The 26,520-nt window shown below is 26.0% G+C and overlaps 7 protein-coding genes across 11 annotated transcripts; 3 read left to right on the top strand and 4 right to left on the bottom strand.

Moving 5' to 3' along the window:
* The first annotated feature begins 85 nt into the window (after positions 1-85).
* Positions 86-5,931, top strand: LOC122568055 (ankyrin-1-like). The gene is made up of 3 exons (XM_043727367.1): positions 86-2,510; positions 3,924-4,267; positions 4,539-5,931. Exons 1-3 carry the CDS (start codon positions 1,708-1,710, stop codon positions 5,099-5,101), a joined length of 1,710 nt encoding a protein of 569 aa, XP_043583302.1. The 5' UTR covers positions 86-1,707; the 3' UTR covers positions 5,102-5,931.
* A 4,065-nt stretch (positions 5,932-9,996) lies between these two features.
* LOC122568643 (tripartite motif-containing protein 66-like) lies at positions 9,997-13,395 on the bottom strand. Of its 2 annotated transcripts, XM_043728603.1 has the most exons (5): positions 12,921-13,395; positions 12,113-12,432; positions 11,593-12,020; positions 11,073-11,524; positions 9,997-11,006 (listed from the first exon to the last, which is right to left on the bottom strand). In XM_043728603.1, exons 2-5 carry the CDS (start codon positions 12,419-12,421, stop codon positions 10,792-10,794), a joined length of 1,404 nt encoding a protein of 467 aa, XP_043584538.1. In that variant the 5' UTR covers positions 12,422-12,432; positions 12,921-13,395; the 3' UTR covers positions 9,997-10,791. The 2 variants fall into 2 exon arrangements, with proteins under 2 accessions (XP_043584538.1, XP_043584537.1); XM_043728602.1 differs by having other exon boundaries at positions 9,997-11,524.
* A 173-nt stretch (positions 13,396-13,568) lies between these two features.
* LOC122568648 (signal peptidase complex subunit 3) lies at positions 13,569-15,096 on the top strand. The gene is made up of 5 exons (XM_043728611.1): positions 13,569-13,856; positions 14,227-14,300; positions 14,504-14,592; positions 14,682-14,785; positions 14,877-15,096. The coding sequence occupies exons 1-5, from the start codon at positions 13,714-13,716 to the stop codon at positions 15,004-15,006; spliced, it is 540 nt and encodes a 179-aa protein (XP_043584546.1). The 5' UTR covers positions 13,569-13,713; the 3' UTR covers positions 15,007-15,096.
* Positions 15,097-15,130: 34 nt separating this feature from the next.
* Positions 15,131-17,404, bottom strand: LOC122568646 (zinc finger protein 330 homolog). 3 transcript variants are annotated; one of them, XM_043728607.1, is made up of 7 exons: positions 17,345-17,404; positions 16,812-16,952; positions 16,409-16,579; positions 16,050-16,281; positions 15,781-15,945; positions 15,619-15,672; positions 15,131-15,531 (listed from the first exon to the last, which is right to left on the bottom strand). In XM_043728607.1, exons 2-7 carry the CDS (start codon positions 16,929-16,931, stop codon positions 15,287-15,289), a joined length of 987 nt encoding a protein of 328 aa, XP_043584542.1. In that variant the 5' UTR covers positions 16,932-16,952; positions 17,345-17,404; the 3' UTR covers positions 15,131-15,286. The 3 variants fall into 3 exon arrangements, with proteins under 3 accessions (XP_043584542.1, XP_043584541.1, XP_043584543.1); XM_043728606.1 differs by lacking the exon at positions 17,345-17,404 and adding an exon at positions 17,101-17,249; XM_043728608.1 differs by lacking the exon at positions 17,345-17,404 and adding an exon at positions 17,060-17,082.
* A 1,155-nt stretch (positions 17,405-18,559) lies between these two features.
* LOC122568645 (transaldolase) lies at positions 18,560-21,728 on the bottom strand. Its single transcript, XM_043728605.1, has 6 exons — positions 21,540-21,728; positions 20,473-20,596; positions 19,572-19,811; positions 19,364-19,489; positions 19,166-19,302; positions 18,560-19,053 (listed from the first exon to the last, which is right to left on the bottom strand). Exons 1-6 carry the CDS (start codon positions 21,634-21,636, stop codon positions 18,779-18,781), a joined length of 999 nt encoding a protein of 332 aa, XP_043584540.1. The 5' UTR covers positions 21,637-21,728; the 3' UTR covers positions 18,560-18,778.
* A 719-nt stretch (positions 21,729-22,447) lies between these two features.
* On the bottom strand, positions 22,448-25,130 carry LOC122568644 (UDP-galactose translocator). Its single transcript, XM_043728604.1, has 5 exons — positions 24,751-25,130; positions 24,139-24,210; positions 23,882-24,001; positions 23,570-23,784; positions 22,448-23,483 (listed from the first exon to the last, which is right to left on the bottom strand). The coding sequence occupies exons 2-5, from the start codon at positions 24,155-24,157 to the stop codon at positions 22,836-22,838; spliced, it is 1,002 nt and encodes a 333-aa protein (XP_043584539.1). The 5' UTR covers positions 24,158-24,210; positions 24,751-25,130; the 3' UTR covers positions 22,448-22,835.
* A 161-nt stretch (positions 25,131-25,291) lies between these two features.
* Positions 25,292-26,438, top strand: LOC122568649 (thioredoxin-like protein 4A). 2 transcript variants are annotated; one of them, XM_043728613.1, is made up of 3 exons: positions 25,292-25,605; positions 25,773-25,909; positions 26,085-26,438. In XM_043728613.1, exons 1-3 carry the CDS (start codon positions 25,603-25,605, stop codon positions 26,296-26,298), a joined length of 354 nt encoding a protein of 117 aa, XP_043584548.1. In that variant the 5' UTR covers positions 25,292-25,602; the 3' UTR covers positions 26,299-26,438. The 2 variants fall into 2 exon arrangements, with proteins under 2 accessions (XP_043584548.1, XP_043584547.1); XM_043728612.1 differs by having other exon boundaries at positions 25,297-25,648.
* The last annotated feature ends 82 nt before the right edge of the window (positions 26,439-26,520 follow it).

Raw genomic sequence — 26,520 nt, 5'->3', positions numbered from 1 at the left:
ATATATATATACATATTCTTGGTCCTAAGTGCATCTGGATCAGTCTGTATCACTATTTAATATTTTAGTTTATGGCCACACTATATCTCTTCCATGATGTTGTAATTTAAATCATATATTGCTTCCTAAAATCTCCTTCACATTATAATAACAAAAATAGAATCATCACGATAAGTTGATTACATACTCTTAAATGTAAGATGTTGCACACAGGGCTAGTAGAACTTTTATATAATTTATGTATACAAGAAAATGTTGGGCATACTAAGGAACATTTGCAGTCTTAAGAAGTCTAGACACATAGATATATATACTTACAATATTTGGCAATGAGTGAGAGGTGGTTTTAGGAAGTAAAGCAAAATTATAGTTAGGAGATTAGTAACAAAAAAGAAGACTATATATACATGTATACGTATGCAAATCCTATTTGCACAATTTTAAACAAGAACCTAAAAATGAGGTTTTTGCATGAAATTAAAATAAATGTGACTCTCATGGACTTTTTATATAATATATAATAACACACGTACATATATCACCGTGAATATATTTACAGATAACGAACGGATCATTTCAAAAAATGTTTTGTACGCATTTTCGCGAAGTAACCTTTTTATTTTTCTAAGCGAAAAATATCCTAAATGCATTCTTTGTAAAACCTGTTTTTTGATCAAAGTAAATTAACTGTAAGTAATTGATTTGCATAATTTCGAAATATTGAATAATAGACAAAAAACAAATTGTTGGTATATAAGTAATATTTGATATATTATTGATATATTTTAATACTTTTTGATATAACATTTGAAGATTTAAAAAAAATAATTATCTTTCTGGAAATGTGAATGAAAAGTAAAATTATGTTCCGCGATGTATATATGAAATCATAAAAAATGAGTTAACGATGATATTACATATTCTAATTAGTTTACGTCATTAAAGCTAAAATTATGTATTGTTGTAGTTTCTCCATGTATTCGATTTTTGCATAATTAAATTAAAATTATTTATTTTCATATAACAGCATAAATAAAAATAAAATTCTCTGCATATTAACGTAATGTAAGGAAAGTGATGAATGGTAAAATGTTACTTTGAAAACTAAAAATGTTAATTATTTTGATAAGTAAAAATCCTTGCACTATTAACGCTTTATTAATGAGAAAGGGAAGCAGATAGATAAAACAATATTCGTGATTGTCTAAAACGCATAAAGCTGTAGAAATAAAAAGGAATATATATCATGATTGTGATCCAATTTTTCAGTATGTTAATCTACAATAAATTCCTTGAATGCACCGCAGGGGGTTTTGAGAAGTGGGGTAAAGAGTAAAGGTGGGGATGTTTAGCAGAAGGAGAGGGGAAGCAAAGAGATCCATAGCGACGCTTCGTAAGCAGACTCATTTGATTTTCAGTCACGTATTTGCGATTCGTTGGTCTGTTTTATGAGTTGTTTCCACACTCGATTCACGTACAGAGATTTATAATTTTTATTCACCGACCGATATCTCGATCGTATGGTAGACAATTACACCGTACCGAAAGATCAATGAACAAACAGGTGTATTAAAAACGAGAAAAAACAGAACACAGCAATGACTGCAGTAAAGTAGATCACGGTGTGGGGCTATCTTCCTCTTAAAAGGCGTCAAGCCAATTACCAGAGAATCAGGTTCAATTAAAAGGCGAGCAACTATCATCAGAATGACTGCTGCTTATACAAACGAACTCATATCACAGGAACAGAACATAGAGAAGAAGACAGGCACAGTAGTCAGTAAAGTAGTGCACAACAAGAAAGAACAAGCAACGCGCGAGGAAAGCACCGAATTTGATTCTGCAATGATGAAGCATGCAACAAGTGGTCAGGAACAAGAAAAAATCCTTGTTAATCAAGAAAAACTGGCGCTTTCTACGTCAGAATTGCTCGAACAGAAAGTTAAAGATACCGTAGAATGTAAAAATATCGAAGATGCTGAATTTCCAGAGAAAAATGAAAATACTTCAATTAGCAATGAAGATAATGAAAATGCAAAAAATATTGATGAAATTAGAAACGAAGTGTTAAAAGACTGTGAATCAAGTGTATTACCAGATTCAAATTCGCTCGTATCAATGAAAGTTGATGCGTTTTTTACTGAGTGTGATTCTCAAGATGCAACGTCGGAAACACGTGGAACCGATTTTTCTTCTGAGGATAATTTTAAGTTAGAAGAACTGCAGAATTCTATCGATAATATTACTATGGAAACGAGCGATTTTTCAAACAATTATGAAATTTCTAATGGATCGTTAGAAGATGTGGTTCATCAAAAAGACGTTGAGGAAATATATGATCCCGAAAGTGAATTGAATTTTCACGAAGCTGTACGTGCTGGGGACGCCAAGTGCGTTGCGGCACTTCTGGCCAGTGACTCTGTACAAAACCTGGACGAACCGGATTGGAATGTTTCAGGTGATCCACCCCTGTTAGTAGCCGCTACGAACCATTGTTTTCCTATTCTCAGGTAAGAAATTTCTTCAATAAATTGTACAAGTTAAAAGTTAAAGTTGTTTTATATTTTTAAATAAGATTTTTGTTAAACATATACAAGTATATACTAATGATATAATTGTGAGCTACAGTTCTGAAAAATTTAATTTGAAAGTTTCGAAATTATACCTAATAATTATTAGTAAGTATACATTTTTTTTAAATTTGCTGAAATTTTATTAAAATTATATTTCAATTTTTTGATATTGACACAGGTGTATATACATTTAGTCTTTTCATTTGAGTTTGAGGGTTATATCTAAAAATGTAAAGGTGCAATGGCTATATATATTATTTTTCTCGGTCTTCGAAATATTTTTTAGTATTACTTATTTTGTTTAATGTCTATATATAAGTATGTTTTAAATAAATACAACTAAAAATATAAATAGTGCTTACCTTTTTTTTGATCATAATAAATTTGTTCTTGAAAAAATTAATTTAAAAGTTCCTTGTTATTAATTATTTTCACATTTCTTTTATTACTTTCCTATGTATACGAATTATTACTTTAACATTCCATATTACTATCAAATATTAAACTTACATAAAATATAATTCTTTTAAACAGAAGAAAAAAGATTCAAATATTTCCTATAGTAAATACAGCGATCTAATTTTGTCGACTTTACTGAATTCTAATTTTGCCCACTGAATTTTAGTGGGGAAATATGTTGACGTCGTAAAAAGTATCCAAACATCGGAATTATTACGATCGAGGTAAATGAATACGTGAATCATTCTTAATGAATTTTACCATCAAACTTGTTAATAACCACGAAAATGTTCTTGTTTATATGGTTTTCCTCAATATCTTTCTTGCCATGTTGTTACCAGATGTTCAAAGATATAATATTCCCGAAAGAATTTCACGTAATTCTGTAGTACTAACACGAACAAATATGCGCAGAAATATAATTTGCACGTGAAATGTAAAAATATTCTACTTACTATCCATTTTTTTTCGAATAATATTAAAACGACTTCTAAATCGTATCATAAAATTTCTAATGTTTTAAAATATTCTTTAGCATTATATTTGAAATGAATTTAGCAATACATTTATCAGCACATCATTTATTTTGGGATTCTTTTCACATTAATAACTCTTCCTTTATGTCTTCTTCAAAATTAAGAAATTGTTTAACGATAAAGAAATACGATTGGATCAAAAATAATTTAAAGAACGCAGCAGACTTAAAAGTCTATTGTTCTATAACGTAGGATTTCAGTATTGACAAATTATTTGTATTGTTATCTTTAATTAACATCGTAATTTTTATTGAAATTAAATTTATTTACAACCTATTTTTACCAGTAATAACATTGCAATTTGATAGATACAGAACAATCGAAAATAAAAAACGATTATTTCCAACTTTCGTAGTTTACTACTTGCGAACGGATGCGATCCAGCTGTGCGTTCCCCTCGTGGTGAGACGGCGCTTCACAGAGTGATTTTAAATGGAGGACCAGGAAATGTATTACAATTTGTAGGAGAACTCCTGAAATATGGTTGCCCGTCAGGCGTGAAAGAAGCTGGCGGTGGTTTAACCGCGCTACACATATTAACACGCCAATTAGCTCACGCACAAGGATCAAAAAATTTACATCATAATTTTGAAGCAGCTTTAGAAACGCTTGATTTATTAGCACGCGCTGGTCCTGTTAATGCAAAGGACCATCAAGGTCGCAGCGCACTTCATATTTTAGCTTCCTCCACTATTTTTGGTATGAATTTCATGTGCATTCAGATAAACTAAAGCATTACTTTTTTTATTATTAAAAAGTATTTTGTTAAATAACAACATATTTCTTAATATTTAAAAAAATTATACTTAAAAATTACCTTAATTAATAAATAAGAAATAAATTTAAACAATTATTATTATATTAAAATTATATGTATATTTAAATACCAAAGGTAATCTTTACATCTATTTATTCCCAATTATTTTTATTTTTTGTAATAAATAAATAAAAATAATTTTTCTTATTACAGACAACAATCATAGAACTGAAATCGAATCATTGATCGAAACGTTGTTGGCTGCTGGCGCGGATCCATCACTGAAGAATGATAGAGGAGAAACTCCTTTACACGAGTGCCTCGAGTGCGGTGCTTTAAACACCGCGTTTTTACTTATATCTCACACGCCAACCGGTATAATGTCGCGTTATGGTGAAACTCCATTGCACATTGCCTCTAGAAAAAATTATGCTGACATGGTTGCGAAACTGTTGGAACATGGAGAAGATCCTAGTATACAAGATGCTGGTGGTAATACACCGTTGCATTTAGCCTCTGCAAGAGGTTTTCATCAAACCGTTTCTTTGTTGGTTACATCACCCCTTGCACAGTTAGAGAAATTGAACGTAGAAGGATTGACTGCCCTCCAAGTAGCCGCCGAAAGTGGCTTTGTTAATGCAGTACGTCTGTTGTTAAAAGCAGGCGCAGACCCAAGTCAAACAGTCAACTATTGCACGACGATTTTTCATCGCCATCCTGATATTTCTATTTTAATAGATCACGAATTGAGTAGACGTCGTCAGCTCGCTGCTTAATTATTTCTTTATATCTATTTTTATTAATAGACTGCTGAATTCATGGTCAATCGAATTAAGCTTCCTTTATTTTTATCGAAACATAATTTGTAATAAAATCTTGAATTTCGTCAAAAAATCGAAAGTCAATTAATCTGATGATTATATTGTTATTCATTTTTATATTGATATGGATATTTAATAAATATATATTTATATAAAAATATATTTCAAAATTATTGTTATTGAAAATGTTCAAATTTTGAAATAAATGACTGTATTAGAACATTATATCCGTAATACTACAGACAATATTTTATGTTTGTATAGTCTCTGTATGATAATTTTGAGAATATCAACTATATGACTGTTATTTTTTCATGCGGCTTAATAAAATATTTTTCTATAAAATTTAAGTACTAAAATATATTATCTAATAAAATTATATAATTTTTTTATTAATTTTGGTACATACAATGGGACCCCTTATAACGCGAGAGATACGTTCCATGTTATATGAATTCCGAGTTATACGGGGTCCACAGCGCAGGAAAAGAAAAATTTAAAATAGATTCTTACATAATATTGTAATTCACATGTACATATTCTTCTTTGTTTTTCAATTATAAGTAGTAGTATTTGCTTGTTGCTCAAGACTGTCTAGTATTCAAATATGTAAAACTGGGACAAATATAATTAAAAATGATATATACATATGTATGTAAATGCCATAATTTTTGGCTGTGGATAAAAGTGCCTTCTAAAGATTTGTGTGATATCAAAACATTATATTCTAAATAAAGGAATAATATCAATTTAAATATTGCCTTATTAAATATGCCTTTAACTTTATGGTTAATTTATTATCTTACAATATTACTTAAAAAAGTAATAATAGATTAATTAAAATAACATTATATATTTTGTATACATTATAAATCATACATAAAAAATTAAAAAAAAGAAATAATAAAATAATCATGTTTTTATAGTTACTTATATACAATTATGTATAAAACAATTTTTAGTTAATATTCGTTTAAACAAAGTTTTATAGTAAATATAACGCAATACATGTAAACAAAAGTTGCGTAACGACTTTAAAATACGTGATTCAAAATTACTTTATATTTAATGTAAAATGCATACAAACATAACTTTTTTATTTAAGAAAAATACTAATTTCATATCCTCTAATTGGTTTAAAATATAAAAAAGCATGGAAAGCAATGTTTCATCTTAATAATGTATGCTGTTAATTTTCCGACTCTCATATTATTAATTAAAAATAGGGACAGCTATATTTTATTCAAATAAATAGCAATTAGTTGAAACAAAGTTAAAATTTGGGAAGTGGATTACTATGAAATAATGGATAAAACAATTACGAATCATTTTTCCATATGGCTATAAAATGACAGTCGAAGAATTAAAATATTTCACAGCCGTTACATTCAGTAATTGCACATTCAGCGTGCTTGCCCAATTTGTCGTTGCGCCACACTTACTTATAATCTTTTGTCAATGCATTGTGATAAAATCCGACATTGCACAATTTTATAAATTGCTGTAAAAAAGTTGATTCCTTTCTTTCATTCATTTACTGTTTGAAATGTCTAATGCAACGTTCTCTTTGTTTTAAGAATTAATGAAGGATTGGATCATGTTTATTATTTCAACAAATTTTGTTGGTCTTTGTTTGATGGTTAATGAATAATATTTGTTGCATGCAATAAACAGTTACAGAATATTTAACTTTCCTTTTTCAAACAAAACATATGTAATAAATTTATATATGTTTAATTTATTTACCTTTGAAATGTAAATTAAGAAATGTTGCATTAGCATCCAAAAACATTTTTATTATATAGTATTTCTAGATTGATTAATAATATTAAACAATGAATTATAACTTCTTCAAAACTAATAAACTGTGATCATTGACCATTGATCATATAATACTGTCATATTTAAAAATAAGAACGAGTTTTTATCTTTGCAATAATATAAAAGTATTAATTGTATCAAGTGCAATGAAACATTCATATAACGTATTCGATATATAGCTTTATGATACATTTATATCACATACAAAAAATGAAACAATGATTTAATTATTTTTATGAACATACAATTTTTTTAGTACATTATACTAGAATTTATTGTACTTCAAAATTTATTTCACACATAATGAAACAAATTATTTTTGGCACCTTATAGTATTCTCAAAAAATATTATTTCAAATATATTAGAATTATGAAAACATTTTGTTCATCCATTCTTGGCTATATCCCTCTTCTCTTTCTTTTCCTTACTAATGATGTAAAATATCTAACTTTTTATAAGAAACATTTTAAACTTAAGACTGGAGTTTAATTGTAAAATATGCATTAAAACATAAAATTTAATGTAATTTTATGTTGCATTGTCATTCTATGAGTCATTAGATTGAACTATTGCCAATATATAAGTATCCTAAACGATAAATTTAACTTCATATATATCCATAGTCTTTATTCCATATCAGCACTATCATTTAATATAATGGTGTAAAGTTCATTATATTTTAAGTTTATACACATGTATATCTACAAAGTAATTTCAAAAGGTTACATTCATTCTTTATTTACAGCTTCTTTTTTATTTTCATCATATTTAGATAAAAAAAAAAGGGAAAAGTTTCAAATGTATTATATTTTAGTTTGCATAATACTCCTCTAATTACATTGAAAGCATTAAATTCAAGAAAAATCCAACTTAACACATAACAAGTTTAATTAGTTACAACTTGAAAGATTGAAAGAAAATACAACTTATAATGTAATGTTGTCTTTTACCACTTATATATTTATATATTCTATGTATAAAGTTAATAATGTATATTAAATCACTTGCTTCATTTAAATGTAACAAACTTTTAACAATATAATATTTTCAAATATCTTTAAGAACAATATTTGTGAAAAGAAAGCTTATGAATTAAGAGAATGATACAAGCATGCTTTTGAATCTAATAAATAAAAATAAAAATAGAAGCTCTTTGACTCTTTAGATCTGGTTATTTAAAATTTAAAGTGAATACATGTGTAGTTATTTATTGAAGTAGTTTCTATATGTGTAATCCTATATGACTATGAAAACATATATTCTTCTATATGGGTCAGCCTGCCTTTTCTTATTTACTATTACATTTTGAACATAAAGCTCTTAATGTGTTCAAGGATATAAGTGCACTCTGCATTCAAATCATATATTAAATGATAATATAAGATCTATGTATGTAGTCAAATATATTCTCATACAAAATTATTATATAACAAAGCAGAATATTTTACTATTTTATATCAATTTATTCACTACCATTATCTATTCATACAAAATATGTATGATTATCAGTAACTGTAACAAAGTTTTATTTCCTTCATAATACGACGAAACATAATATGAAGTATTAGCAATAATTATTTTAAATCCATATGAAAAGTTATACTTGTTTCCTTAATAGATGTTAAACTATGGCAGTGAATATGTCAATATTATGAGATAACATGTAGTTACGTGTAATCACGCAATCTTTTATTACATCTTTTTCTAATATCATGTTACTATAATATGTATTTAAAATTACTTATAACATGCAACATTCTTTCTAGAAGTAAAAGTGTCTAACGTATTCAATGAATAATCAGTTTCTCAGAATAGCATTTAAGAACATTGTAACATTTCTATTCATTAAACATGTTTATATGCTTGTAAAAAATAAATGATTTTAATTAATTATATTTTCAGATGTGTGTGTTATGTATATTGTAAATATTATTGTATATTGTAAATATGTGATGTTATATTTTTTGACAATATTCAATATAAAAAAATTATGTTTTTAATATTAAACTTAGCAATGCACCATACTTGTTATTCTAGTTTCATTCACTTCTTCTAAACATTTGTATTAATACTTATGATAAAAGAAGGCTGACAAAACTGTGCAGTAAATATAGTGCAATGCAAAATTAAGATTTAAAATATATACTAGGTATTAAAACAATCTTAACATCTTTTTAGTAATTTCATATTTAAATCTAATTAGCAAATAACAAATATGATAATAACAGTTATGTTTAACTAAATGTTATGGTATGAGCATGATAGAAATAGCCTAACAATGATTAATATTTTTTTATTGAACTATAAATATGCAAAATATTGTATAGAAGCATATAATAAATGTGTGATAAATATATCTTTAGTAAGAAAGTATTTTTATACACTTTAAAGATTTTAAACACATATATTAGACGTTTTTAGAAAATAAAATTATAAAAAATAATATAATCCAGAAAAATCAAATTACTAACACTAAATTACATTTCAAGCAAATAATATTGAAATTTTTTTAATTTTAACAAAATTATTATAAGAATATTAACATTACTCATAAAGAAATGTATATAGATAGAAAACACTGTTTGTGTATATTTAAAAAGTCATCAGTTTTAAAATTAATCAATACACAAAAATCATATTTTTATCTACTGAATAAAAATGAGTGATATATTATGTCACACATATATCTTAAATATATGTAGTACAATTAAAGTTTTTATTACAAATTGAACTATTTCTCTTAATTTTGTAAAAGAAACACATTTTAATCAACTTTCATATATATATACAATTTATAACAACATATATCTTAAATATATTACAATCAAAGTTCTTATTACGGATTAATTGTGTAAAAGAAACATATTTTAATCAACTTTCATGTATATATAATATAATATAATATAATATTATATTATATATATATATATATACAATTTATAAGGCAAATAATTATAAAATATATCAAATTCTAGATAGAACATGATAATGTATTATTAAAATTGTGTACTTTAAAAACATTTTTCTAAAGAGCTATAATATTATATACTAGTCTCCATATACATCTGTGTTTCTGTATGTGTATATATATATATATACCTGTATATATAATACCTGTGCTGTGTAATATGTATATATATACACACACACATATGCAATGTTTTACTATAAATATCTATCATTTATATCAAAATCACTCCAAATTATGGCCATAGTTAAATTTTAATTGACTACTTTAAAAGTAGCCATTTAAAATGATATATTCTTTTATCATCATCCTGTTATATTATCACGTCATAAACTCTCATTTCAGTTAGTCTATTTGAGCCTCATCAATTCCTATGATACAGGAAAATTAGAGCACTTCTGCTTCCAATTTCTCTACAATAGTCAATTTGAAAAATCATTTTACGTACAATGTTTTATAAACACATTTGTATATTATACATATAAAAGAGATTTTTCCTTTGTGCATACTAATAGCACTTGGAAAATGACTTATTCTTTAAAAATACTGTGATGTCCTTTGTGTACATTATACAAAACTAAATGCTACCAAATGAATAATAAATTGTAGAACAAATCGTGAAATACGATTTTTTAATTAAATGTGTTGTATTTTTACGCACTAAAAAATTTCATTTGTTTAATATTATACAAAATAAGTGTACAAAAACTATACGAACTAATTTAATATTTCTTCTTTGGTTTTATAGTATTCAATATTAGAATTCAATAAAAAAGGAAAGCGTATTATTTCATATTTTTTATAAAATGCTACAAATATTTATTATGTAGGCACAGTCAGGAAACAAAAAATATATTATTCACTTATAGATGAACTACGTCTACCAGAGGCTGCTAAATCACTAATTGTAGAATTGTGACGTGTTTTCCTTGAACCTTCATTATCATTCACAAGATTTGGGTTGACTGAATGAGAAAGAGCAGCTGTTTTATTAAAATCTATTGTAGTATACCCTTTTTGTATCTTATTTGGAGATTCTGGAGGAGATGTGGCAGAATTTGGAGGACCATCTAATGGTGAATTCATTGGTACATCCTTTGTATCCAGATCTAATACAGCATAATTTACTTCTTTACCTGAACCACCTGGTGGTGTTGATGGAGGCAGAGGTGATTTCTCTGGAGCAGATACTCCAGAAAATCTTTTTCTTAAATTTTCAATTTCACTTGGTTCTAAATTAGCATAGCAATGTCTTGTTGTTTCTTCTACATCAGATTGAATAGACAACAATGGCGATGGTCGTGATTTGGCACTAAGAAATTCTGCATATTCTTGACCAGGACTTATATTTATGTAGGCATGTCCAGATTCACTGTTTTCATTTTTATCTTCTTTAAACTGCATTGCTTCAGAAATACTATGACTTGGAGAAAGTGGACCAATATCAGTATTAATGTCTACATTCATATAAGTTGCTACTGAGAGTGGTGATTTAATTTGAGAAGTGACTTCTGAACTTTTGTATATAGATGTCAGTTCTAATGATGCTGAACCATTATCAGATATAGAATTACTGACTGTACGAGATCTATAAAAACATACAAGATTATAGATATTACTAAACAATATGAACAATATAATTATATTCTTAGTTACCTCTGTATTACGCTTCTAAGGCTTTTGTTGTTATTATGTTCCATTTCTAATGATAGAGAAGACAATACTTCTTCATTCACATAAAGTGAGGACGGATGAGGTTGAGGAAATGGTGGTGGTGGTGGTGGTGGAGGTGGTGGTGGTGGTGGTGGTGGTGGTAGCGGTGGTAACACAGGAGGTGATGTAGGAGAACTTATGTTTCCTTGGGATGACATAAGACCAGTGCTACTTCCCACACTATCTAATCTTCCAACTCCGTTTTGTTGATTATGTGCAAATCTAGGACCCACATGATTATTAGTTCTATTTAATATGAGATCCAAATAGTTAGGCTCAACTGGTATTGTCACTCTTGTTACTGTAGGACCAGAATGAGAAGCAACTGGAAGTTCTCTGGATATTGTATCATCTCCACTATTATTACAAACCTATAATAAATTTTATTTGAAAAATACTCATATGCATATTTTTGCATTTAATGCAATGCATATGCATTTAATATTATAAAAACTAAACAAACCTGAATATTTGTTTGCACAAGATTAAATAAATGTGCAGCTCTACGACATTTAAAAGCATAAATGCCTGGTCCTGTAGAGCACCTCCTTCCTGATTCAAAGCTAAAAATTTCTGCATCATGGCCATATCGCCTTAAACATCGTAATGGCCATTTAATAGGTTGTTTACCACGTTGGTAAAGTATTATATCAGTTTCTGTAACTTCTAAACGTCCAGGTGTAATTAAATTACCTAAATCATCTACATTCATCACTTGAAAAACATTTGGATGTAAATCATTAATATCTGTTCGACTATTGACACAACCCATTCTTTTTTATTCTGAAATAAAATAAGTCAAATTAATTTTAATACAAATGTCATTGTTAATATAATATACAAATGTCATTGTAATATAATATGTATATATTTTAGTGTTTATGAGGTTGATATTAAATTTAAAAATTAAATGATTGTCTCAAAATATAACATGTTTCAAGATTTGATGTAAACATTAGACAGGATATAAAAAGAAGAACTGTTATTCAATGTTAATGATTATATTGTTAATATATAATCTAATAAGTAAACAATTAATTATCGTCACCAATTTTTAAGAATTTTCTTGCAGATAATTTAATTTAAAAACATATATGTTTGTTAGTATAACATTATAGCGAAAAATAAATCATGTTAAAAAATAAACAATTTAAAAAATGTTATGATGCGAATCTTAACATCTATCTCGTTAATATACGATTACATGAGAAGAAAATGTTTTGAAGTTAGAAATAATCATACAAATATTTTAGTAATATTTAATTACTTACCAAATGCGACATATCCAACGTATTCAACTCCTTTCTTAAGACAAATTATTTATTTTCTTTCATACAATATATTACACATTCCACATAAACATGTTGCATAGTAATCTGCACTTCCTTGAAGTTGCTGCAGATTAAAAAGTAAACTATTATGTGTATATATGCATATATTCACACCAGACAAGAAACAACATCATCAATTAGATTCTTTATATTCCAGTAATCCAATTCAATGTATATGCATGAATACTAATTATTATACATGAATACATATATTCACATTATTAGAAATGTGATAATTATATCAATCATTTTTAAAAGAATTGATATTCTTTACAATTTGCTCTTATAAACATACTATATGAAATTTATTTTTTTACTTGTTAATGCTCTCATTTATCTTAGTATGAAGTTAATATGGATTTTAATAAAGATATAATTTAAACAATAGAATGTAATAATTAATATTTTTTATCAACAGTTTCACATTAATTGTTTACAAACATGTATTGTAAGCATTTCTGTAAAATGGAAACAGTAAATAAGTAAATTTACATAATTTAAGTAAACTAACATTGACTGATAAAGTAAAATTTATTTTATTTGTGAACACGGTACATTATTCGGTATATTTTCGAACACCAACCCGGTGTTCCATTGTGTCGAAGTGCTGACGTTGAAAATCGAAATCGAGGTGACGATGATTTTGGTTAAAATATTTTGATGCATGATTCGATTAACTGATTTATTAAATACGAATTTTGTATACCCTAATCATCAATATTAAAACGTAATAATGCATACCGTTTTTACGCGCGGTAATGCTATTGTGGCATATACTTTGACTGTTTCGGCGTGTCTAACATTTTGTTGTTTTCTCTCTACTGTATTTATTGATTACAGAGCAAATGCAACTTTAAATACTGTAAAAGTAGTTGTGTAAGTATAGTGAATTTATTTTACAGATATTATAAGAGTAAATTCAGGAAAAAGATAAACTTATTTATTCACGATTTTTCATCTCAAATTATGACTTATTATATCTGACTTCTTCATTACTGGATTATGTATCTAATATAATATAATATAATATAAAACTTATTTCGACGTAATATAAATTTTTTTGCAAAATGTTACATGATATATTATGAAAATATTATTTGAATTATGGTAGACCTTATGAAGAACTATATAATATAAACCTCTTGGTTAAAATTATTAATATTTATTTATCAATGGTTAAAATTAATACTATTTACTTATTTATGAAAATAAATGTATTAATAATTATTCACGTTTTATTTTGTAGGAAAAATGTAGCAGACTACAGTGCTTCAAGAGAAAAAAATGACTTGGGATACTTAACATTTGATTTACAAACTGATATCCTTTTTTATTATATAAATACTTATCTATTATACTTTTGAATATTTTGATTTTTTATACTTTAAGCTTACTTATATCAATAGGAATATTTATCAAGCTTTTCTATTTATTTTTGTTTATATTTATATTAATTTTTATCTTTTTATAATAATATAAGATTATAAAATATATCATTTCTTTACACATATTAGTATATATACATCTGACTCCATTATTTAATTGGAATGTTAAACAATTATTTTTATATCTCACAGCAGAGTATCAAACAGAAAATAATGGTTTTAATCAGGTATAACATAAATATTATAATATAGGAATATTTTTAGTTTATAATCATATTCATTTTGTATGTTATATTAAAATATTTCTGTATCCTAGGTAGTGTTATGGGATAAAATAGTACTGCGCGGGGATAATGCAGTACTTGATTTTAAAAATATGAATACAAAATATTACTTCTGGGATGATGGTAATGGTTTAAGGTAATTTTTTCTAATAATTATAAGTAGAATTTTTTAATCAAAGAAATTATAAATTTTTATAAATTAACCTAATATTTGCTTCTTTTTCTAGGGGAAATAAGAATGTAACATTGACATTATCATGGAATATTATTCCAAATGCGGGACTTTTGCCAAGTGTTAATGCCTTTGGCTCTCATACTTTTGCATTTCCATCTGAATATACCTCATTGCGTGTGTAACATACATTTCTGTATATGCAATACGTCCATATTCATTGCTTTGTAAAATTTCTAATTATTTTACATAAAGCCGATGTATAATAAATTTAATATTTTCATGTATTATTATTTAATAGTCAGGAACTATTAGGTTTCCCAATTAGCTTTATCCTATACGTATCGATATTCGATATACAATTTTTCATATTAAAGAATAGCATGTTATAATTTGTTATAAAGACAACAAAATGATATATTTATTTTTCCATTTTTACATTTAGTTGCAAAATTTAAATTTTTGCTAAACATTTTTATTAATACTTTGATGCAATTTATTATTGCAATTTTCTTGATTTTCACTTATTAGCTCATGTTCCCGCTCTCTTTCTCCTTCATCATCACCATCATCATCATCGTCATCGTCATCATCATCATCATCATCATTATCATCATCATCATCGACATCCTCATCATTATCATCATCTTCATCTTCATCTTCCCGATAAGATGTATGATTTTCAGGAATATAGTCTTGTGATTGATTTCCTGTAAAAAAATGATATATAGCAGGCTATAAAGACAATAAGCAAGTGTTAAAATACTTAAAACCTTTACCATAATAATTATACCCACCTTCATCATCAGATTCGTATGTTCCACCTTGTCTACCAAATTTATGAGTTCTTGCTACAATAAAATAGAAAATATAATTTTGAAAATAGTTACGAAAAATTATAACTTTTTAATTAAATGTAGATATAAAAAAGTAGTATTAGAATTAAATATATTACTTACTTGACATACTAAGATCTTTTGTTTGAGATGTTTCGAAACCACATTTGGGGCAAGGTATAGGTTTGTTCTTTTCATACTTAAACCCTTTTCTTCTAATATGGTCCTCGCAATAACATGTTTTACATCTTAAGCAAGAGTATTGTCCTAATCGATTGCATGATTGACCTAAAAATATTGATTTGTTTACAATAAACCAAAAATTATGACACAAATATAATTATACATAAAATACATTTATACTTATATTTTTATCTCTTTTATATTCTTACACTTGAAACTTTCTGCCTCCAAAACCTGACAGGATGCTTGATGTTCAAATTGATCATCTTCACAAAGAAAGCAATTACAAAATGAACATCGGAATATTCGACCACCATGATCCCATACACCTCTTTCACATTCTTGACAAATTGCATCTATCAATGGACATATACATGCATGAGTTGTAAGGCAACGTCTTCCATGACAAACCCATGCTTCACAATGATCGCATATGGCTCCCTTTAAAAATTTGTGTTTGTTACTTGTACTCTCATAGTTTCTTATACTGTATAATATATTTAATTATTATATTTAATTATAAGTAATTATATATATATTTAATTATATGTAAGTTACATGTACTTACTACCATACCCAATCCAGTATTAAACACACCAGGATGACGAACAACACAATCTCCTGTTTTTAACATACACTTTATTTTTCCACAATGAGCACACATTGGTAATCGTTGTACACTTTGACAGAAATAACAGAAGGCTCTACTTTTTTGTTTCTTGCTACATTTGTCACATTCCTTTATTAAAAATTAGATATAAGTGTGATATATAGAAATACTGATACTCTGCTTATGAGACATAGACTATTTTTAAATATTTTCTACTAATTGATAATATTAATAATTAATATATTTGAAATTTTATGATATAAAAAATATATTTGTGAAATTGGGATTTATTTTCGGTATTTATTTGTAAAAGGGTTAAAGTATGATAATACTGATGTATATTATAATATATCATATTTACCATTACTGCATTGCATGGAAATTTAGCTAAATCTAATTGATCTTTAGCGGTTCTAATTTCTTTCTGCCTTAATTTTTGTTTTTCAGCTTTCCGTCTTTGTCCTGTCTTTTTCTTCGGCATTTTGGAAAATTTAATATCAACCTGACAAATATAATTATTTGATTAATAATAAAACGAGGTTAGAAACGTTGGAGTACAATTTCGATTAATTGAACAAGGTTAGGGTAGAATTCAAAATCATTCCATACAGTTTAGTTTAATTTAATGGTTTACTTTCAGTCTAACATACATCATAATCACTTCATTTCGTATATTTATTTTCGTATTTTTAAAATATATAGAGTGGTTTAGCTAAATGGGATCACCTAAATATTTGCCTTATTTATTGTTGTATAAAAAACTTCTCAGGACAAAATTACAGTATTTCAAGGACCACATGCAACGGTAAAAATAGTCTTTTTTCGCGAACAAGGTACTATCAGAGAGGAAATTTCCTCTTTGATACTGTTAAGACAAAAAATATAAATACCTACTTGATGAATGTCGGAGAAGAAAATAAACTATAACTATTTCTTTCATGTTCATTTTTTAAAGAAATTATAAGGTCTATACATATATTTATACTATATATTTATTCTTCAATATCCTTGTTGATTATAAAAAAAAAATTCAACAACCTTAAACATATCGTGCCCATTATTTAATCCTGAAATATTTGAATTTGAAGTATACATATATAATATTTAATTACATTCAATCAATAAGTGGCAAAATTAAGAAATTAAAATTTTTTTGGCTCCTAAACAAAATTTCTTAACTTGGCTCAAATGAAAGTTTAGAACCTAAAGAATTAATTGAGATTGGTTTTATCATACTTTATCCGGTTTATTTAAATAGTCTCCCTGGTTTCTTAGTTATAAGCAAATTTACTGAGTATCTGAAAATTGGGTCATGACTAGTTATGAAAAATTAACATCGAATCATCGTTGCAAGAAGATTCTCATTGTACGGTTCGTGATATGCTATGAGTGTCTCAGATAGAAACAGAAATGTTCTCTTTCTGTCTATCTCGTAAGAATGCGAACTTTGTTGACCGTCCATATTGATGTTTTACGATTAGACGCGATACAATTTTTGAATAGTTCTCATTAGCGAATGCCGAGATCTGTTCACATGATCGTTGGAGTTTATCATGGTACTACCGTGAATTATACAAACAACTATAAACACATTCGTAGAAACGAATATTAGGGCGCAATACTTCAAACGGAAAAGGCCATTTCCGATGTTTAATTTCAATTCATAGCATTTGTGTTTTCTTTCTTGTAATTCTTGTAGTTGTTTAGTTCGTTTCCTTACTTAATAAAACATTTGTTATTTCTTACCATTAAAAGTCGAGTTCTCAATAATCATTTCCTTCCGCGATTTCTAAAAGGATCATGAAAGAAATAATTAACGTGGACAATACTCATAGGCTCTGAAATATTATAACCACCTCACGATGAAATAACAGAATTAATCTCTTTATGACAAAATTAAAAAATTAAATTTTTCGATCTACAAGGTGAATTGCTTAACTATTCTAGGATTGTTTTAATTCTCAGAAATCTTCTCTATATAACATTATTTTGATTTCCTAGCTAATTACATAATTACATGCAATTAATCAAGTGCACCATTTTGGTGTCCTAATATACTTTATCAGGAATAAATAAACTAAACTCCTGAAATAAATCTTTATAAGTATGTACTTTCTTAATATCTCATTTTTATTTAATGTTAAAGATATAATTTCTATGTTCATTTGTACATTGTTCACGTATTGTGGAGATACAAAGAATGGAATGTATTACATATTGAAAACTTATCATTCGAAATAATTATTATTTTTTAGTACTGATGTGTACAATATTTACGATAAAACATTTGTTACATAAGTATGTTTAAGAAAAGTATTTTGGTTATATTTAAGATTGTATCTTTGCATGCAATAGCTTCTCCAATTTGCGAACATCGACTGTGAATTTTCGAATACCTTCGCTTAATTTATCTGTTGCCATTTGATCTTCATTAAGAAGCCACCTAAATTCAGCTTCATTCAAACTGGTCTTTTTATGATCAGATTTCTTTGCTGCATCTACTGTAAGTACTCTGCGAATTGGTTCATAGTTCTTTTCCAATTCTTCTAATAGCTTGGGACTTATAGTTAGAAAATCGCAACCAGCTAATTCTTTTATCTCACCTTAATGAAAAAATCATATAATATAATTTTCATTACAACCTCTAGTTTTAGTAACTATAATTAATTTCAAAATAATCTTAACCCACTAATAAATATTAATCTTTATATTTACCAATGTTCCTAAATGAGGCACCCATGACAACTGTTTTATATCCAAACTTTTTATAGTAGTTAAAAATTTTAGTTACAGATATTACACCTGGATCTTCTTTAGGTTCATATAATTTTTTATCTGTATTTTCCACGTACCTAAGAAATCACTTCGTTTGTACAGCTTTTTAATACTTATAAAAAATATTGTTGAACTTACCAATCTAAAATTCTACCAACAAAAGGTGATATGAGAGTTACACCTGCTTCTGCACATGCAACTGCTTGAGCAAAAGAAAATAGAAGCGTTAAATTACAATGGATTCCATATTTCTCTTCCAGTTCTCTGTACACAAATGAATTTCACTATTTTGAGTTTAAACTTCTTATTAAACAGCTGATTGATAATAAAAATGAGATCAGCTTACTTTGCTGCTTGAATACCTTCCCATGTAGAAGCAAGCTTAATTAACACACGATTTTTATTTACACCAAGTTCTTCATATAAAGCAATTAACCGTTTGGCTTTCTCAATGCTAGCTTCTTTGTTAAAAGACAACCTAGCATCTACCTCTGTGGAAACTCTACCAGGTATAATATTTAAGATTTCTTTGCCAAAAAGAACACATGTAATGTCTAAAGCTGCTTCAACTTGTTCTGTCAAAGAACTGAAACAAATACATTAGTTTATAAGTCTCCCATTTCTCTAATTAAGAAGCCACGTAAGTCATAAAATTATCATATTAATTATTACCACAGTTATAATTTCAAGTGAATACTTCTTTTCTTTCATACCTTTTGCTGCATACACTTCCTTTTATTTTTCTTTTTTATAAATTTTAATATTCTCCCATTCCTAATACTAATCTTCATAGAATTTCCTACATTTTCATACAGATTTACTTTAATTCCTTTATATTTCTTGATATGTATACTATTCTGTTCACGTATATCATTTTATCCCTTATAATTCCTATAATGTCTTAAATTAACTTTTACTGTACCATAGATTCTATATCTACAAATCTATCTACTAAAACGAGCATTTATATATTTTTTAATTATAATAATTACTAATTAAAAACTATAAAAATTCAGTGTATTAATTTTTACAAATTAGTATTAAAAAATATACTTTTCTTTAATGTGTTAAAATAAATATCTCATAATTTAGTACTAATATTTTAATAAGATAATAAATTTAATATATATTAAAAATTTGTAAAATAATGGGCATTTAAGTAATAGTAAAAGTAGCATATTTATTTAAAATATTTATTATAATAACTATATTTTCAATTTGTTTATTTAATGTTATAATATACTTACGATCCAGACTTTTTTCCATATTGTACAGCTTTATCTATTAAGTGAGCATATTTTTTTTGATTAGCTGCAGCAAGGATCAAAGAAGGATTTGTAGTTGCATCTATTGGCTTAAAGTGCTCCATAGCTAAAAACAATTAAAAAGTATAATGAAATAATAAATTAATGCATTAATAAAGATTTTATATAGTAATAAGATAATACATTTATTTTAGTTTGTAATAACATATATTTTAGTGTAAGACATTCATATATATTTACTTATTTACATACATTCCAAGAGTTATCACTGACATCTATAGATCAAAGGTAATAGATACATACATACATATCTTACGGATTACGTTGCATGATAAATAGAAATTTTTCTATTTAATTCAATAAAATATTATCTACATAGTATTAAAAAGAATGGTTTATAAAGTGAAGATTTATAATAGAATGAATCAAACTAAAACTACTTATTTTACATTTTAAATACATAATTAAAATTGTATGCAATTAATTTGGTTTTTTAACATATGTTATAAATTATTCATTAAGAGAAAATACAATGATTTTAATGATATAACAATTACAATAAAATCACATAATGTACTTGGTAATATAAAATATATTTTATATATTTATATATTTTAAAATGTACGATGATAAAGAATAATAATCTAGTTACATTTTAGTTTTGTTACATTTTTATAGAATATTGATAAGTATAAATAGCATTATTATGAAACTATTAAAAAAAAAGCAATCGTAAGATCGGAAGATTTTGTAATTTCCCCTACTCTTATGTGCGTAACGTAATCTAAACTTTAAACTAATATTAGTTTTCTAATGAAGTATTGCGTATTTTATTATAGTGCTTATGCATATATGCATTTATAAAATGAATGTACAATAAAATAGATATATAAAAAATATTTATTCTTCAAGTAACAAGATGTTTAAGAGATAAATTAAAAGTGCGCTATTGGTGTATCTCTACCATACTTTTTTTTAGTCACCTTCACCTTTGACCGTATGTGTATTAGGTGCAAAATCGTTTATTTAAAACTTATTTTATTACTTACCTTGAAAGTCACCGGTATCGGCGACAATGGTTGTGATTTCTTTTAGTTGTGTCAATGAGTTCGTCATCTTGACTTTCTTCGATTGAGGCTCACTCATTCTTATCGTTACTTTTATATACCGAGTGGAAATCGAAAATTCTGCTTCTTACACTGCAGCGATTCAGCATTCAACAATACTGTACACGCTTGCCAACTTGCATGACACTACCACTTAATTTTCTCCAACACTACTTGCATTACGTAAGTAACTTTTATTATCGATCCTTTGTATCTGAAATCGATATTATTCAAATATTTAAACAAAATTCCATTGATTTATAATTTTAATAATATAGTAATATTTATATAAATATTATTTAATTCTAGGTTTTCATATTTTACAATTTGGATATTTGAAATTAGTATCTATTATTTGTAACTGTTATATGTAATGACCCTAGTAACGATGAGAGATAAGATCTATACAGAAGTACATATGTTGATTCTTTTGTAACCAAACGTATTTTCCCTCATATTTTGAATGCATTACAAAATTAAGAATTATTTCATCTTGTTCCTTACTTCTTTTAGTCTACAATTTACATTATATTTTAAAATTGTAAATAGATATATTTTAATATATAAGTTGCGCATGCATTGTAAGACATATTTATTAAAACTTAAGTACAATAATAATGAATTCAGTTTTGTCGATACATATGTATACTTATATCTATAATCAAACATTGTAACATTGTATAAAAATATATAAATTAAAAGGAAACAATCTTATTGTTTTTTATATGCATTCTAATTAAAATTATTTATATATAATACTCTAAAAATATATCTCAATGTCTAAGATATATTTTAGATGGAATATTTTTATATATTGATGTAATACTTGATCTTAGTTAATTTTAACATAGAATTTATTCAATAATGTATTTATATATTCTTATTTCTCTCTAGCATATGGTCCATTAATTGTATTTTCTTATGAAAATATTCTGAGCTATCAATAAATTATATTATTGATTATGATTAATATCAGGAAATCAATTTGATTGATTCTATTCTTCGATCGATTCTATATATTTGATCAATTCCATTATACCTCTTCTTAGAAGGTATAATAGAATACTGATAAAGTAAGTGATATGACATAGATACTAATAAGTAAACCATATGAGAGAGAGATTCCCATTTTATATAGAAGAAATGTATTAAATTATGTTGTTGAATGAACATGTTAAAACACTTGCTGAATTGGGAAATATCACTTTCATCTTACAAATAAGTTTAGTTTAATTTACATTAAACTTTATCACTTCGAGAATGTTTATCGACAAATGTCGATTTTGGTTGGTGACTATACATAAAAATCGAACATATTACTAAAATTGCACCTAAAGAAAACTGGAAACTCAAGTTAAAATCGAAAAGATATATAGAAGCTATACAAGAAATTATAATGGCTAAAGAGGTGGCAAAACCTTTAAGTATATTATCTGCATACTTAACTACCATTGCAACAATAAGACCTCCACCTGCTTGAAGTACAATTAAATAACAAATAAATAGATCATAGCCAAAAAAGAAGCCTTGTTTTCGTAACATTTCACCATCATTTACAAAACATGTAATTAATCCAAAAGGTAATGATAGTAAACTTAATTGAATATTTCTCATCCATACTGATATATCTGAATCTTTTAGTATTTTTTCAAAATATATTCCTGCAAACCCTGATAGAAAACATGCACTTAAGGCAGCTGAGAATCCAAGTAAATGATTCTGTTCTATACCAGATGGTAAAGCAGTATCTGAACTTTGTGCTAGTTGTACTAATACTACACCTATGACTAATAATATTAGAGCTCCCCATTGAGTATTCTTTAAAGACTTTCGTAGTATTATCACAGCAAAAAATGCTGTTGTTAAAATTTTTAATTGGTATGTTACCTGAGGAATAGTATGTATAAAAAGCATGTAATAAATAGTATTAATAGGTGAAAAATATCAAATATATACTTAAGTATTGGATATACCTGATAAGTTGCTGCATCTAAATTAGACGCTGATATATATAAAAGATTATTCTGTACAACATATAGAAGTGATGGCACAGATACTTTTAGAGTATCAACAGGCTGTTTTATGATTGTTGACTTTAGGGCATCAACAAATTTTGGAAAGTTTCCTTCTTCAACAAGAACTAATATTAGACATATTAAAAGTTTAACAACCTCCGCCATAACTACCGCTGAAATAACATTTAATTATTATACATTAATAACTTACATGAATGTAATAAAAATAATAAATACAATAATTAATTTGTATAAAAAAATGTAATATACCAGTTGATGAAAGAAACATATCTCCTGATCTTGTACGTGCATAACGCATACTAAGCCCAACCAGGGCATTTTGTAATGTAAGTGTAATTAAACTAATGTATTTTAGTGTCTGAGCACTTCCTGTAAAATAAATTAAGAAGAAGATATCAGAGAATGATTAAGGAATCAATATATTAGTTAATCCATTAGACATACTAAATTTAATTTTATGTTAAATTTATTTATTACAATTTCTTATATTAAAATTATAGACTTACGTTGTTGTGATTCCATCATATAATGTTTTTTATAACAATTTTTATAATATAAAAGTTAATGGATCATTTCATCTACAAAATAAGATGTTTTATTAAAGTTATAAATGTACTGTTATTAATGTTTAACATTTTAGAAAACTGTTGAACATATGTGTATGTATGTGTATTAAATATATATATTTAATTATAAATCTTTGATTATATATAATAAATTATAGATATATTTATAAAACATTAACATATCTAAAGCTTAATACTATTTGTCAAATGTAATCCTAATTTTTTAATTCATGTTCAGTATAACATTTAAAGAAATAATGCAATAATTATAAATCAATGTAACAATACACAATATATATTGTAATTTAAGAAAAAATATATAGTATATGAAATAGTATAAAACATACCAATTATTCAGAGTATAAAAGATTTATGTTAAACAAGTGTATTCCTTATGATTATGTGATATATGATTAGTATTTAAGTAAAGTATGTAAGTAAAAATTTTATATTTAGCAATAAAAATAAAATGTGCATAGGATTTATATCTACAGTAATACATAATACTAACTGTAATGTTCTTTTTCAAGTATATAAATACTTTCATTTTACCTTTTTCTTTATTTTTACTGAAATAAAAAAAGAGAAAACAAGGAATGGTAGGTATGCACACGAGATATGTACACGTTGACATTTATACTCCTTTATTGCCCATCGCCAACATGTGTATGATGTGCAAATAGAAAGCCGAGATATTTTTAAATCTAAAATATACCAAGTTTAATTATCTTAATACATATTTAGATATTTTACTAAATCAATCAAAATTAAAAATTTTTAATAACGATGATAGAAAATAATATTTCACCAACTAATAACATAATTTTTATTGTCATTATTGGAAGAAATAGATCAGATTTAAAACATTTAAATCTTGATAAAACTTTGAAATTGTATTGTTAATTTATATATTGTAATTATTTAATATGTATGAAAAGATAGATATACGATAGAATAAAATTGTAGAACGAATTTAATAATCTTATATTATAATATTAATATACTACATAACTAGATATAATTGAAGAGATTAAAATGAAACTAGGGATTTTTTAAATTATTGCTAATATGTTGGTAGCAATGGGATAATGGGTGGTAAATTTTGACTTTCGCAAATAAACGTATTATAGCGGTGGTGTTGATCATATTGTGAGAAGTTAAAAGAAACCTTTATTCTATAATCTCAATCATATGATAAAACCCATGTAAATAGTGTATAATTATTACATAATTTTGTAGAATATATTGTTATTCTACACTTTTTAGTTTGTGATATATGCCAATAAAAAGTGTTCTAAACTTGAATATAAAAATATAGGTTACATTAAATTTGTTCACTTTTCTTGGATCTGTATTTGATAAACAGAAAACAATGTCTTATATGTTGTCGCATCTCCACAATGGATGGCAAGTAGATCAGGCAATATTATCTGAAGAAGATAGAGTAGTTGTAAGTCTCGAATTGATTTGCATTAACTTTTAATGGCTATTATGAATGAAATTTCACCTCGTAATTGTACTATCTATAGTGACTATCTATATATGATATTATAACTAAAAACAAAATTTTTTAGGTTATTAGATTTGGCCATGACTGGGATCCAATGTGTATGAAAATGGATGAAGTTCTTTATAATATTGCTGAAAAAGTAAAAAACTTTGCTGTCATTTATCTAGTTGATATTACTCAAGTACCTGATTTTAATAAAATGTAAGGTTTAGTATGCAATTAAAAATCTTAAGAAATTATTTTATATTTTGATAAAATATTGTTTAAATCATTATTGATAGTATTATTTTAGTTAGTAAACTGGATAATGTTTTTTATTATCTTATACTATTAAAAATATACATTTTCAGAGAGATATAAGTATGATTCTTTACAGGTATGAATTGTATGATCCTTGTACAGTTATGTTTTTCTTTCGAAATAAACATATAATGATTGATTTGGGAACTGGAAATAATAATAAAATAAACTGGACATTAGAGGACAAACAAGAAATGATTGATATTATTGAAACAGTCTACAGAGGTGCCAGAAAAGGTAGAGGTTTAGTTGTTTCACCAAAAGATTATTCTACAAAATATCGTTATTAATTATTTTTATTAATTATAATATTAGAAAATATTTTATATTAATGTATGAATCAGAGAGAAAATATTGGTATATAACTGAACTTACATCAATAAATAAAAATATATCATAATTACAAATAAATATAAAGTTATATGTAGCATATATGTACTTATGCAAATTATTGTAAAAATATTAAGTATATTTCTATATTTATTATTTTACATTTATCTGTAAATAGCAAT

This window comes from Bombus pyrosoma, linkage group LG6, assembly GCF_014825855.1.
Source record: "Bombus pyrosoma isolate SC7728 linkage group LG6, ASM1482585v1, whole genome shotgun sequence".
Taxonomy (NCBI): domain Eukaryota; kingdom Metazoa; phylum Arthropoda; class Insecta; order Hymenoptera; family Apidae; genus Bombus; species Bombus pyrosoma.
Note: the sequence above shows the minus strand (reverse complement) of the source record. Positions and strands in the feature narration are given on the sequence as shown.

Bases quoted from the DNA above. Each gene is read 5' to 3' on its own strand.
- LOC122568644 (XM_043728604.1), bottom strand. The intron at 23,785-23,881 runs GTATATTACATT...ATGTTATTTCAG, and splicing joins TATGTTTCTTTCATCAACTG to CGGTAGTTATGGCGGAGGTT. The intron at 23,484-23,569 runs GTATATCCAATA...ACTATTCCTCAG, and splicing joins TAGATGCAGCAACTTATCAG to GTAACATACCAATTAAAAAT.
- LOC122568643 (XM_043728602.1), bottom strand. From the start codon at position 12,421: ATGGGTTGTGTCAATAGTCGAACAGATATTAATGATTTACATCCAAAT. The intron at 12,021-12,112 runs GTTTGTTTAGTT...AATTTATTATAG, and splicing joins TTGTGCAAACAAATATTCAG to GTTTGTAATAATAGTGGAGA. The intron at 11,525-11,592 runs GTAACTAAGAAT...ATGTTTTTATAG, and splicing joins CTTAGAAGCGTAATACAGAG to ATCTCGTACAGTCAGTAATT.
- LOC122568645 (XM_043728605.1), bottom strand. From the start codon at position 21,636: ATGAGTGAGCCTCAATCGAAGAAAGTCAAGATGACGAACTCATTGACA. The intron at 20,597-21,539 runs GTAAGTAATAAA...AATTGTTTTTAG, and splicing joins CGATACCGGTGACTTTCAAG to CTATGGAGCACTTTAAGCCA. The intron at 19,054-19,165 runs GTAAATATAAAG...TTTTTCATTAAG, and splicing joins TGCCTCATTTAGGAACATTG to GTGAGATAAAAGAATTAGCT.
- LOC122568055 (XM_043727367.1), top strand. From the start codon at position 1,708: ATGACTGCTGCTTATACAAACGAACTCATATCACAGGAACAGAACATA. The intron at 2,511-3,923 runs GTAAGAAATTTC...CAACTTTCGTAG, and splicing joins CATTGTTTTCCTATTCTCAG to TTTACTACTTGCGAACGGAT. The intron at 4,268-4,538 runs GTATGAATTTCA...TTCTTATTACAG, and splicing joins AGCTTCCTCCACTATTTTTG to ACAACAATCATAGAACTGAA.
- LOC122568649 (XM_043728612.1), top strand. From the start codon at position 25,571: ATGTCTTATATGTTGTCGCATCTCCACAATGGATGGCAAGTAGATCAG. The intron at 25,649-25,772 runs GTAAGTCTCGAA...AAAATTTTTTAG, and splicing joins CTGAAGAAGATAGAGTAGTT to GTTATTAGATTTGGCCATGA. The intron at 25,910-26,084 runs GTAAGGTTTAGT...GATTCTTTACAG, and splicing joins GTACCTGATTTTAATAAAAT to GTATGAATTGTATGATCCTT.
- LOC122568646 (XM_043728607.1), bottom strand. From the start codon at position 16,931: ATGCCGAAGAAAAAGACAGGACAAAGACGGAAAGCTGAAAAACAAAAA. The intron at 16,282-16,408 runs GTAAGTACATGT...AAATTTTTAAAG, and splicing joins ATACTGGATTGGGTATGGTA to GGAGCCATATGCGATCATTG. The intron at 15,946-16,049 runs GTAAGAATATAA...CAATATTTTTAG, and splicing joins GGAGGCAGAAAGTTTCAAGT to GTCAATCATGCAATCGATTA.
- LOC122568648 (XM_043728611.1), top strand. From the start codon at position 13,714: ATGCATACCGTTTTTACGCGCGGTAATGCTATTGTGGCATATACTTTG. The intron at 13,857-14,226 runs GTAAGTATAGTG...TTTATTTTGTAG, and splicing joins AATACTGTAAAAGTAGTTGT to GAAAAATGTAGCAGACTACA. The intron at 14,593-14,681 runs GTATAACATAAA...TCTGTATCCTAG, and splicing joins AAAATAATGGTTTTAATCAG to GTAGTGTTATGGGATAAAAT.